The 12,328-nt window shown below is 53.0% G+C and overlaps 1 protein-coding gene across 3 annotated transcripts in view; it reads right to left on the reverse strand.

Annotated features, from left to right (window-relative positions):
- The window catches only part of EGFLAM (EGF like, fibronectin type III and laminin G domains), an 81,564-nt gene that overhangs the window by 3,676 nt on the left and 65,560 nt on the right, over nucleotides 1-12,328 (reverse strand). For 2 of the 3 annotated variants that reach the window (XM_015562635.1, XM_015562634.1), the window contains 2 exons: nucleotides 8,779-8,919; nucleotides 1,845-1,928 (listed from right to left, as the gene is read on the reverse strand). In XM_015562635.1, the coding sequence (XP_015418121.1) occupies nucleotides 1,845-1,928; nucleotides 8,779-8,919 (225 nt within the window). Of the gene's footprint in view, nucleotides 1-1,844; nucleotides 1,929-8,778; nucleotides 8,920-10,042; nucleotides 10,281-12,328 lie in introns of those variants that run through there. The other variant, XM_015562636.1, reaches the window with a different exon arrangement.

Consider the following 12,328-nt stretch of genomic DNA (forward strand, 5'->3'; position numbering starts at 1 on the left):
GATTAATCACAAACAACATGTAATTATATATGTGTTTTCCAATGGTCTTAGGTGACCCCTGTGAAAAGGTCGTTCGACCCCCAAATGGGTGGCGACCCACAGGTTGAGAACCACTGGCTTAGAAGTTTGGAAAGGACCCAAAGAACCACCCAAAAGGGAGTCCGAGGACAGTGGAGTGGAAGGGCTTTGCAGGTTCCCCAAACCATCCAGCCCCACGCTTCTTCAAAAAGCATGCCTGCGTCCATAGCTCTCGTGGGAGATGCCGACCCAGGCTGCACTTCTTTATTGGTCTTTTAATGTTCCTTTTCTATAGCAAACAGCTCTTGTTTCTTGTTTCTTTTATCTCTTTGATGGTATTAATAATTATATCATTTGTTCAACAAGTCAAGAGTTGGGCTTCATCAAAATCACTATCGCCAGGACTTCCTATGCTATGTGGGCAGCTGATGGGCACAGATCTGCCTCTGTGTCCTCACACCCCCTCTAGGGCAAGCATGTCATATTTGGGGCCTGCAGGCCGCATGCCTTGTTTATTTGGCCCGTGCTAGTCTTTGAGTTTGACATGCTTGCTCTAGGGCTGTGGTTGGCAAACTGTGGCTCAAGAGCCACATGTGGCTCTTTGGCCCCTTGAGTGTGGCTCTTCCACAAAATACCACGCGCGTGTACAGTGCGATTGAAGCTTCATGGCCCATGCGCAGAAGTCGGTTTTCGGCCTGGGCAAGTCTATTTTGAAGAAGTACTGTTGATATTTGGCTCTGTTGACTAATGAGTTTGCCGACCACTGCTCTAGGGTATCAAAGACAGGCACTATGGACAAGAGAGTGGGGTCCAGCAAGGCTATTCCCACTACAGTCTATATGTGTGCAGAGTAAGAAACTGACCTTGGTGACCCCATGTTTCCCAAGCCTCACCTTTGACCTCACCCACTAACCTCCCCAGAAAGGGTTGTGGTAAATTCTCAGGGAACCCAAATAAAAACCTCTGTTCAGCTCATCTCCTGGAACCTGCAGTAACATGGCAAGACTGAGGTTTCTTCACACTGCCCCATTTGGGCCTGCTATTTGACTTCTCAGTATATTGTTAGGAATATGGAGATAGGTAGCAAGACCATAATTTTAAGGGAGTGATTCACCCAGAGTGAATCAGAAATCAGGGTAGCGACTTCTGTGAGGGGCAGGATACACAGAGCTTTTGAGGTTCAGGCGAAGTGATGTCAAAGAAAAAGCGGGCAACTGCCTACATGAGATGTGGAGCCTTCCTCAAAGTCCATCTGCCCCCAAATTTCATCCCAGTAGTGATACCCGGATCTCACTAAATAGGAGGCCCTCTTCCAGGAAGCCATCAAAAAGTTATTTCTCCAGCCCTGGCCAGTGTGGATCAGTGGATAGAGTGTTGGTCAGTGCACCCAAGGTTCACGGGTTTGATTAAGGCCAAGGCACGTACCTGGGTTGCAGATTCGATCCCCGGTCACCAGTTGGGGCCGTGCAGAGAGGCAACCAACCCATGTGCCTCTCTTACATTGATGTTTCTCTCTCTCTCTGTCTCTCTCTTCCTCCCCCTTCTTTCCCTTCTACCCTCTCTAAAAACCAACGGGAAAAAATATTTTCAGGTGAGGATTAACATAAATATATAAATAATTTCTCCAGAAAGCCGCTGGCGAGTGAAGCTTTAGGAGTTCACTGTCCGTAGAGGGCACAGGTGGGAGTTGGTAGCAAAAGGCCCTGGATGAGGAGCGTGGGAGGCCAGGCAAGGCTGGGGAAGAGGACATGGAACTAAAGGGACTTGGAGAGCACGTCCCACCGCTGCTGGGCTCTGCTCTGTCCTGCACCGTGGGAGGTACTCACCGAACAGCCTTGACCCGGTGCCACCGACCATCGCTGAAGGAGCCGTTCACCAGGATGGATGCCACACCACTGCCCAGGTTATAGCTAGGGCGTCGGAGAAGAACAAGACAGAGCAGTCACACACTGACGCCCAGGCAGACACTCACAGCGACCTCATGGCAAAAGGTCTATGAACTCAGCATGCTGTTTCCTCCACACGAAACAAAACAATGTTAGCAATCAGGTTTCCACGCTGGGCCAGGAATGACCAAATATGTTTTTAATTGTGGCAAAGTAGACATAACAGCAAACCTACCGCCTTCACCACTTTTATGTGTGCAGTTCAGTGGTGCCACATATGCTCACCTTGTTGTACAATCATTCTCCAGAACTCTCCTTATTTTGCAAAGCTCAAACTCTGCACCCCTTGTACAGCAACTCTTCACTCCCCCTCCCTCCATCCCCGGCAACCCCCATGCTCCTATTCACCTTATGAGTTGGACCACTTCCAGGTACTTCCTATAGGTAGGATCCTACATTATTTGTCTGTCACTGGCTTATTTCACTCAGAATAATGTCCTCACGGCTGATGATCTTTAGGCCCATGGTCAGGAGCATCCGTGTAGCATCAGGAACAAGAAGGGCTTTACCATTTGTAATGTGTTATACTCGCTGGAATAGGGCCCCCCCAAATTCTCGTCCACACAGAACCTCAGATTGTGACCTTAATTAGAAATAGGGTCTTTGCAGATGTCGTTAGTTAAAATGGAGTCATAGTGGATTAGGACAGCCCTAAATCCTGTTGGAATGGTGTCCTCATGAGAAAAGGAAATTTGGACAGACAGGCAGACACACAGGGAAGAATGCCATGCGGAGATGAAGACAGAGGTTGGAGTGATGTAGCTGTGAGCCAAGGACTGCCGGCCCTGAGAGCCTAGCGAGAGGCACAGACCACACCGCCCCTCAGAAGAAGCACCCCTGCCCACCCCTGCACGTAGACTTTGTTAATTCTCACCTGAGGATGTTTTCCCCAGAACCTGGACAGAAATAAATTCCAATTGCTTTAAGCCACCCAATTTGTGACAATGTGTTATGGCAGCTCTTGGAAACCAATACATGTGTTTTCACTTTTTAAAAAGCAAAACAAAGAGCCCCAAAGAGATGAAAGGCATTTGACTAAAATCCCTTTGAACTTGGGATTTTATCTGTCCCTCCTCCCCCGCGTTTTACTCTGATGCCGGGTCCACTCAGAAGCTTTCTGTTTTCTATTTCAGCTTCCAGATGCCCCGCTACCCTGAGGGTATCAAAGGACACACACAGGTTGTTTACCAGAGACAAATATCCCTCCCAGTCCAGTGTTCATTCGATTATTCTAATCTGATTGAATCCAACAATAGCTGGCGAGTGACTGACAGGCCTAGGCAGGGCCTGGGCCGGGCCCCGCCCTCCCCTTGGTCATCATGCTTGGGGAGGAAATGCCTCCCAGCTGGAACAGCTCTCTCCTCATCTTGGGGAGGACAAGTCTCTCCTGTCCTTCACCGGCCAAGGAAGAGGGATGCCAGGCCCTGGCTTCGGCCCTGGGCTCCTGTGCGCACTTGGCCTGAGAAAAAAGGCGAGAACAGACAGCGCCCAGCTTTCCCCAGGGAAAGCGCCCCGGGTCCTTTCGTCAAGAACGGAGGCTCAAAGGAGTCCCAGCGCCTGATATTTAACCCAGAAGAGAACTCGGTGACCTGACACCCTGCGAGAGGAGGCTGCGACCCGACCCTGAAAGCGCCACTGTTTTCCCAGCAAGTTTCCCACACCAGGCGGCTCCTTGTGCAAAGCAGCCTGGAGGGGAGTTGTCAGATTTCATTACTCAGTGGCCAAGGCCTGACCGCGCAGCGGCTGAGCCTGGCTGGCAGGCACGCAGCTGAGTGGCTGTGCAGCTTCGCGAGGGGTCCGGGGACCCACCGATCAGACCCACCCGCCTGGATTCCCACTCCTGCCAGTGACGAGCTCCTGCCCTGGGGCGATTGGCTTCATCTCTCTGAGTCTCAGATCCCTCATCTGAAAGTGGGGGTGATTAATTATACCTGCCCTGAAGGGCCGTAGGGAACATTCAGTAAGACAACACATGCACAGAGCACAGCACAGAGTAGAAACCACACAAATGATCCCGCCACCCCAGGCATGTGCCGTGTTAATGCAGCTCGCAGATGGGGTCAGCAGGCCCCCGGGAACTGGAGGCAGGAGGCCTCTCCTGGGAGAGCAGTCCTGTGCGAGCGCAAACCACAGGCTATAAATGTGTAACCAGAAGGGTCAGGAGCGCGCAGAGCAGAGGTGACCCGGGGAAAGCTGCAGGGACGCTGGGCTGGAACGGGAGTGGAATCTGGTGAGTGGGAACCTTCGCAGTTGTGTTTGGTGAAAGGCGGGGCTTCCCGCCTGTTCGGCAGCCCGAGGGCACGCCTGTCCATGCTGTGCTCGGGGCAGCCCTGAATCCGGCAGACAGGTTCCAGCATCAGCCCACACGGGGCCTCCACACGCTGCTGGCGTCTCCAGGGCCTGACTCTCCAGTCCCCCCCGCACCCCCCACCCCCGGACTCCTCAGATTTAGGCCCTACCATAACCTCCTGCTTCCCAGACACCCTGCACCTCTCTTTCCTTTGAGTAGTTATACGTGACCAAGACTAGTGGTTCTCTTTGCTGCACAGGAAGCCTTGGGTGTGAAAACTCTTCTGTATCTTGTTCTGTGTATGGGGTGGGGTGTGGGGGAGGAGAGGGGATCCACAGGTGTTTACACATTTAAAATGTATCAAACATGTGTGCACTTCATGTAAATTATAGCTCAATTTTTTTAAAAAAAGGAAATACATAAGGATGAGTGAAAAATGAACAAAACAAAAATGCCTGTCTGGTTTCGCCAGCAAGGTCTTGTGGATCTGGTCAGCTGACTGGTTATCCTGGTGCAGGTTTTCCTCATCCCCTCTCATGGAAAAGCCCCCAGGGGAGGCCTCGGGGAACCATCGCGCCTGCATGTGGCCACATGCTACTTAGCTGGGCCCTTAAACTGCAGCACAGGGCACCCCGCCAAGGTCAGATCCCTTCCCTTCTCTGCTGCACGAAAATGTTACCAAGGTCACATGGAGAATGAGCGGGAAAGACGGTCAGGCCAGGGATCCTCACAGAACCTGCTCACTGGGTCTTCTGCCCCACATGCAACCATGAACCCAAATGAAACGGAACCGGGACGGGAAAACCGCACTCGGCTGCGCACTCTGATTGCTCTTCCTCTACTTAACCTCGCACAGAAGCCACACACGGCTTCTCTTGGAGCTCCACTGCTCTCACTCATTCTCTGCCAGGAGGGCTTTGCGCACCGAAGTAGCAAAAGGAACAGCATTTCGGTGAAGAAAACAAGTCAAGAAAGTTGAGAATATATTCTACCATCTTACGTTTTCTATTGTTCGCTTTGGACCTGGGTCAAACACCAAAACCTCAAACACGGGTTTTCTACCCAAACACCAGTCCACTCTCTAAGCTCCCCCTATGTAAGCTGCTCGCAGGCGGGGCCTATGTCTTATTAAAAACAAGAATAATAATCATAGCTCCGTTTTGTGAAGCAGTTAGTTCCCTACTGTGCTAACTTCCTTACGCTATCAATCCGAGGTAGGGGTTTTTAGAACTTACACTTGACCAAGGGAAATACGTTTGATATTCATTATCCCTAATAACTAGCTATTCCGGGCCCTGCACTAAGCCCTTTGCAAGAATGAACTAATCCAACCCTTTCCACCAACCCTTTCCTTCTCACAGGGAGGTCCGGTCACTCGCAGGAGGTCACGTGGCCCTGGGAACCAGCCTGTCTGGCTCTGGAGCTCAAGCCTTTGACCACTCAGACCCGTTTCCAAGGGCGTGGTCCCGGACTGTTTCCTGTCAGAGTGGCGCCCACAGAGACCTGCTCCATCCGAGTCTGCGGGCTGGGCCCAGGAACCCGCCTCTGAAACAAGCTCCCCGCTTTCAAACCACTGGCCTGCGGTCTAGCCGGCTCCGTGCCAGCCTCCCGCGGGGCACCACGCATCTCTGTGTTGGAAGTACCTGCTGGGAGGCAGGCGACAGTGGAGCCGCAGCTGTGGGCCCAGGCCCGGGGGCAGGCCGGGGAGGGCTGAGCTGTGCGTCCTGGGCACAGAACACAACCAGAGCTCCAGCCTCCAAAGAAAAACAGGGCCAATTGTCAAAAACCTGAGAAAGACACAGAATCATAGGAAATAGTTCCAGATGGAGTGGAGTTGTTGAAAGGGTGCCCATAGGGTGTGGGGGGCTGGCCAGGGCCTGTGGGGGGATTCAAGGTGGCCCTGAGCAGATGAGTCTCCCTGTCCTGCTGGGACCAGCGGTGAATAGATTTGGCTGGTGGTTTAGGGGGGAAGTGGGCCTCCCCCCCAAGGCTGAGCTACTGTTTCAGTTCCCTTTTCTGGGCACAATCAAGAACTTGAGGCCTTGGTGAGGTTAACCACAGGAAAACCACAAGAAAATGGCTGCACGGCAGCCAGCCTGAAACCGGGGTGTGAAAAGCTTGGCGTCTGACCTTGGGGCCAGGGGGAAGGGTGCGGAGATGGTGGGACTGCTCTCATCGGCCAACCTCTAGCCTTCAACCACAGGGGTCTCTCGAAAGTGCCCCGCCGTCCCAGGATCGCGTCACTGAGCACGCTCTGCTATTTAGGGGCCAGTGCGATGTTGGAAAATGACATTTCCTCCCAAGATGCTTTTTATTCAAATGGGAAAGACTTCCATGATCCTACCCTGGCTCTGAGGGCTGCCAGCGCCTGCCCACAGAAGCCCAGAACCAAGTCTCATCCTCTCCCTTGTGCAGTTACCTTTGTCTGTTCCAATTGAAATGATTTAGTGACCACTTGGGCTAGGCCCCAGAGGTGTGTGTGTGTGGGGGGGGGGGGCGGCGGGTAGAGGGAGGTTAAAGAAGGAAAGCCACATAAACTCCTGCCGTACGGAGCAGATGGTGGTCTAGAGACCTTGCAGGGTTTAGCGAGCAACCGACTCACCTAGAGAAATGGTGGGAACAGCACAAGCTCCTCTCTAGTGCTTTTCCACTCCGGGGTGGGCCTGGGCGTTTGCATGTCTAAGATGGTCCCAGGTGACGCTGCTGCTGCTGGTCCAGGGACCAGACTTGAAGACCCATTGGTCTAGATCCAGGGGTGGGGGACCTCTTCTCTCCAAGGGCCATTTGGATATTTATAGCATCATTCACGGGCCATACAAAGTTATTAACTTAAATATTAGCCTGCAATATCTGGTCAAACATTTAATTAACTCGCCCCTAATAACTTGGCAGGGCCAGACCAAACGATTTCACCAGCCTTCCCTGGCCCCCGGGCCGGATGTTCCCCACCCTGGTAGAGGATGCGTTTTCCTATTTGTTACACAAGCCAGTCCGGGCCCGTGGGAACCCAGCCCCTCCCACACTGGTGGGGAGAAGTGGTCGGGTCGGGATCCTTCAGCTGTTTCCTAGCTACTCAAGTGGAAAACTTGAGAGCGGTCTAAGTTCACTGAGAAGGGCTAAGAGCTTTAGGGGCTTCCGTACCAGTATCACCCAAGAAGCATTTTTAAAAAGCCGAATGTGGGGTCGATCTGCTGAGATATAGATCTGTGCTTTGCTCTTCTTGGTAGTGGGAGCTTGGAAAGCAGGCTTTCTCCTCCCCACGGCTGCACAGCTAACAGGGAGCATGGTCAGAGCTGATCGCCAGGTCTCCCGACTGGGGTCTTCAACGCTGCCGGAGGCGGAGCCCTGAGCCAGGTACTTGGGGCCACACTCAGCTGCACCAAGTTCTGTTCTGGGGCCACCCCAGCTGTACCAAGTCCTGCACTCAGGGCCACCCCAGCTGTACCAAGTCCTCTACTCAAGGCCACACTCAGCTATACCAAGTCCTGCACTCAGGGCCACGCCAGCTGTACCAAGTCCTGTACTCAGGGCCACGCCAGCTGTACCAAGTCCTCTACTCAGGGCCACGCCAGCTGTACCAAGTCCTGCACTCAGGGCCACGCCAGCTATACCAAGTCCTGCACTCAAGGCCACGCCAGCTATACCAAGTCCTGCACTCAGGGCCACACTCAGCTATACCAAGTCCTGCACTCAGGGCCACGCCAGCTGTACCAAGTCCCTTACTCAGGGCCACGCCAGCTGTACCAAGTCCTCTACTCAAGGCCAGGCTCAGCTATACCAAGTCCTGCACTCAGGGCCACACTCAGCTGTACCAAGTCCTGCACTCAGGGCCACCCCAGCTGTACCAAGTCCTGTACTCAGGGCCACCCCAGCTGTACCAAGTCCCCATTTGCAAGTGGGGAGCACATGGCAGAAACACAGTACAAAAGGGGTCACAAAACTCTTCTGTAAGAACCAGATAATAAACATTTTAGGCTTTGCCATACAGCCCCTAATAAAACTACTCAAGTGTGCCGGCTGGCATAGCTCAGTGGTAAAGAGGTTATGGTTCCATTCCCAATCGAGGCACATGTCCAGGTTGTGGGCTCCATCCCCAGTAGAGGGCGTGCAGGAGGCTGCCAATCAATGATTCGCATCATTGATGTTTCCATCTCTCTCCCCCTCTCCCTTTCTCGCTGAAATAAAAAAATATTTTTTTCAAAAAATAAAAAATAAATAAAACTAGTCACGTGTGCCCCTGTAGCACGAAAGCAGTCAGAGACAGTACATAAATGAATGAGTATGGCAGCGTTCCAATCAAACTTCATTGACAAAAATGCGTGGTGGGCCAGACCTGGCCCTTGGGCTGTGGACGGCTGGCTGCCTGCTGCTCTGGAAGGAGGACGCCGGAAGGAAAGGCCAGGGGCCTCGGCCCAGCCTGGGGTTTCAGGCACCGGTCATTCCAGCAGACAAGGCTCAGGTCCCTCCTCCTCCCTGTCTGGCATGACCTGCGCAGTGACGCGGAAGGCAGTGGGGAGGGCTCACCTGAACACCAGGGCTCCGTCCCGAAGGCCCAGGGAGATGAAGTCGCTGTTGGGCCTCTGGCTGTCCCCCCGCCACATCAGCAGGCCCTCTCTGGCCGTCGCCTTAAACCTCATGAACACATTTGACCTTGATCCGGACACCCTGGAGGAAACACACAAACAATGGCCCCCACTTACCCGTTGTCCCCAGCATCCGTTTCTGAGGTTCGTGCCCGGCCCTGAGAAGCCGGTGGAAGGACGAGCCTGCATCTCTGAGAATGGGCGTCACCGCCGCGAGTCAGGCCACGGGTCCGACAGCTGGACTGCTCGCTCTGCAGCCGTCTCCGTCCCAGGTGCGGTGCGACCCCCAAGAGAGCACACGGTGAGCCTCAGATGAACCGGGCTCTCGTCAACTCCGAGGTCCCAGGCTGCACCCCAATCTACACGCCAGCCCTCCTTCCTCCCTGTCCTGCCACAGACCGGTCCTGGGGAAAGTGTTCCCCGCTCCCCCAAAAGGAAGCAGGTTTTGTCATTTCCAAAAGCTCCAAGTTGGCAGCTTCTTGGGGTTACAATGGTGGCTGTGGACGGCCAGCTCTGGTGGTGACCCTCCTTGAGGGCAGAGGGATGGGTGGGCAGGAGGCAGAGTGACCGATGAGAGGTGTTGCAGCGAAAACAGGGCGGAGGTGGACGAGAGTCTGAGAGGAGAGGGGAGGTACTCTGGCAGGTCCTGGCCCTGCAGCCATGGCTGGGAATAGCATCACAGGCTTTTGAGCTCTTATCAATTCCTGGGCCTAGACTTGTTCAGAAATCCAGTCTCTCTAAAACAAGCATGTCAAACTCTCAGCCGTGGGCCACATGCCTCGTTTATTTGGCCCATGTTAGCCATCGAGTTTGACATGCTTGCTCTAATGTGACCAGTGTTTCACAGGGAGAAGAGCAAGTACGAGGTCCTAAAGCAGTGGTTCTCAATCTGTGGGTCGCGACCCCTTTGGCGGTCGAATGACCCTTTCACAGGGGTCGCCTAAGATCATCCTGCATATCAGATATTTACATTACGATTCATCGCAGTAGCCACACTACAGTTATGAAGTAGCAACGAAAATAATTTTATGGTTGGGTCACAACATGAGGAACTGTGTCTAAAGGGCCAGAAGGTTGAGAACCACTGTCCTAAAGTGAAAGGCAGTAAGAATAACCGTGATTTAATATCGTGACTAACGTGGCACCATAGGAAAAGTCTCTCTATTCTCCTGTCACTTGTACCATCCCCTGTCTGGCCCACAAACCTGGAGCTATGCATTCACTTAGTAGTGAACAGGAGGGGACTTCTGTCTAGGCTTTCCGAGCATGACCGGGGCAGGAGACCGCGGCTGCCTTCCCACCGAGGCCTCAGAGCGGACAGGGAGGAGCAGGGCCACGTGGTGCCTCCCGCCAGGCCAGGTGCAGAGCCCCAGCTCTGGCCCTTTCCCGAGAGGCCTGCTCTCGCCACTCTCCTGTTTCAGGCTCCCGCCTGCCCCCCTTGCCTGGGATCCGCTGACTGGTGGCAGCCAAGTATGATGGTTCCCTTTCTCTTGCAGGGAGTGGTTTAGGGATGGACACGTGACCCACTGTTCTCCAATGAGACAGAGGAAATGCAGCAGGAAGATTTTAGGAAAGATTCTTTTCTTTTTAAAAAGAGTCACATGAGAAAAAAAGCGTTGTTTTTTTCATTTCCACTGGAGATGGGCCTGATTTATGTCCATCTTATAACCAGGAAGGGAGTAACCCCTGGAGAATGCACTGAGGATAACAAGGCCAAAGGACAGAGGAGACGTGCGTCTTTGATGATCCAGCTGATTCTCTGAATTAGTCACACCAGGATCCAGTCTAAGCCTGGATTGCTTGTTACGTGGAATAATGAACACCCTTAAGGTAGCTTAAGCCATTGTGAGCTAAGTTTTCTGTTACTTGCAGCCAAAGGCATCTAACCAAAACAGACCTGAGCTCGACTGTTGCCTGCAGCTTCACACACATGCATGTGTTCATGCACATACATACATGTGCACAAGGGCCACCGAGTGCCTCCTGTTCCCACCGAGCCGCCCAGTGCCACTCGCTAAGCATCCAGGGGCTGACGACCTGGGTCCCTTCACACCCTCCCTGCTTTCTGGGGACTGAACGCCCTTCCATCTTTGGAGAAAAGGACTGAAGAAAGAAAAGGGTGTCTTCTGATGGAAATCTATCATGCCTAAGGTCCCACCACGACCACCTACGTGATCCCTATTGGGACTAGAGAAATGAAGCAATGGCTGCCCACCTGGTGTGGCTTCAGTCACACCAGGGAAATGCTTGTCCAGTGCCCCAGGAAAACATCTCTTAACTTTGTTCCTTGAAAAGCCACCCACCTCCACCCTACAAACTGGGTGCTTTTAGCTTAAAGCGTTGCCTTAGCCTGTTAGGAAACAGTCAGCCTGAAGAGGAAGGAAAATTCGAGGATGGTGCTGGCGGTGTTGTGGGGATGGCAGACTCGAAACTACAGTGTGGCTTTGACTTACGAGTGTCCCGAATGAGTTTTTTGAGATAGCAGCTGTCTCTCGGAGGGGTACTGGAGCCTCAGTCACCAAGGCCTACCAGCCAGGATGGTGACTTGGGCACCTCTGTGTGCCTTGTCCACACGAAGAGAGCTGAGGAGCCCTCGCTGAGCTGGCTGGCTGTGGAGGACATAGACTTTTGCTGCTGAAGGTGGGAAGTAGGACATGGACTTGACACTTTCGGTGGAACTGTGGGAGCACCAGGACCTCTGCTGCAGCTCGCGGCAAAGCACCAGGCCCTGGCCAAGAGCAGCATGAAGCCGGCGTGGCTCAGTGGTTGAGCATCAACCTATGAACCAGGAGGTCACAGTTCGATTCTCAGTCAGGGCACCTGCTTGGGTTGCGGGTTCGATCCCCAGTGAGGGGCATGCAGGAGGCAGCTGATCAATGATTCTCTCTCGTCATTGATGTTCTCTCTCTCTCTCTTCCTTTCTGAAATCGATTGCCCTGACTGGGGAATCACTCATAACCCTGGCACTGTGAGATGTGAGGACTGGAAATCCCAAGGCCAGGCAACCTCCTTGATAGGGTTTGGGTGTTTTGAAAGGCTGCCTCTTTCACGTTTTTTGTTCCTTGAAAAGCCACCCACCTCCACCCTACAAACTGGGTGCTTTTAGCTTAAAGCGTTGCCTTAGCCTGTTAGGAAACAGTCAGCCTGAAGAGGAAGGAAAATTCGAGGATGGTGCTGGCGGTGTTGTGGGGATGGCAGACTCGAAACTACAGTGTGGCTTTGACTTACGAGTGTCCCGAATGAGTTTTTTGAGATAGCAGCTGTCTCTCGGCTGATTTTTTGCATTGAGTTGATAGAGTAATTTGAGTTAACGAGCTCCTTAACAAGCTCGGTCTGGGAACGAATTAAACTCATAAGTCAAGGCCGCACTGTATAGAGAACAAGGGGAGGGAGAAAAAAAGAAGCAACATGATAGGACCAAAGACGAGCTTTCCCAGGTGGAGGACTTGCCAAGGGCCAGTCTTCCCACGGTTACATAAGAGGCTAGTCCA

This window comes from Myotis davidii, unplaced genomic scaffold (assembly GCF_000327345.1).
Source record: "Myotis davidii unplaced genomic scaffold, ASM32734v1 scaffold496, whole genome shotgun sequence".
Lineage (NCBI taxonomy): Eukaryota > Metazoa > Chordata > Mammalia > Chiroptera > Vespertilionidae > Myotis > Myotis davidii.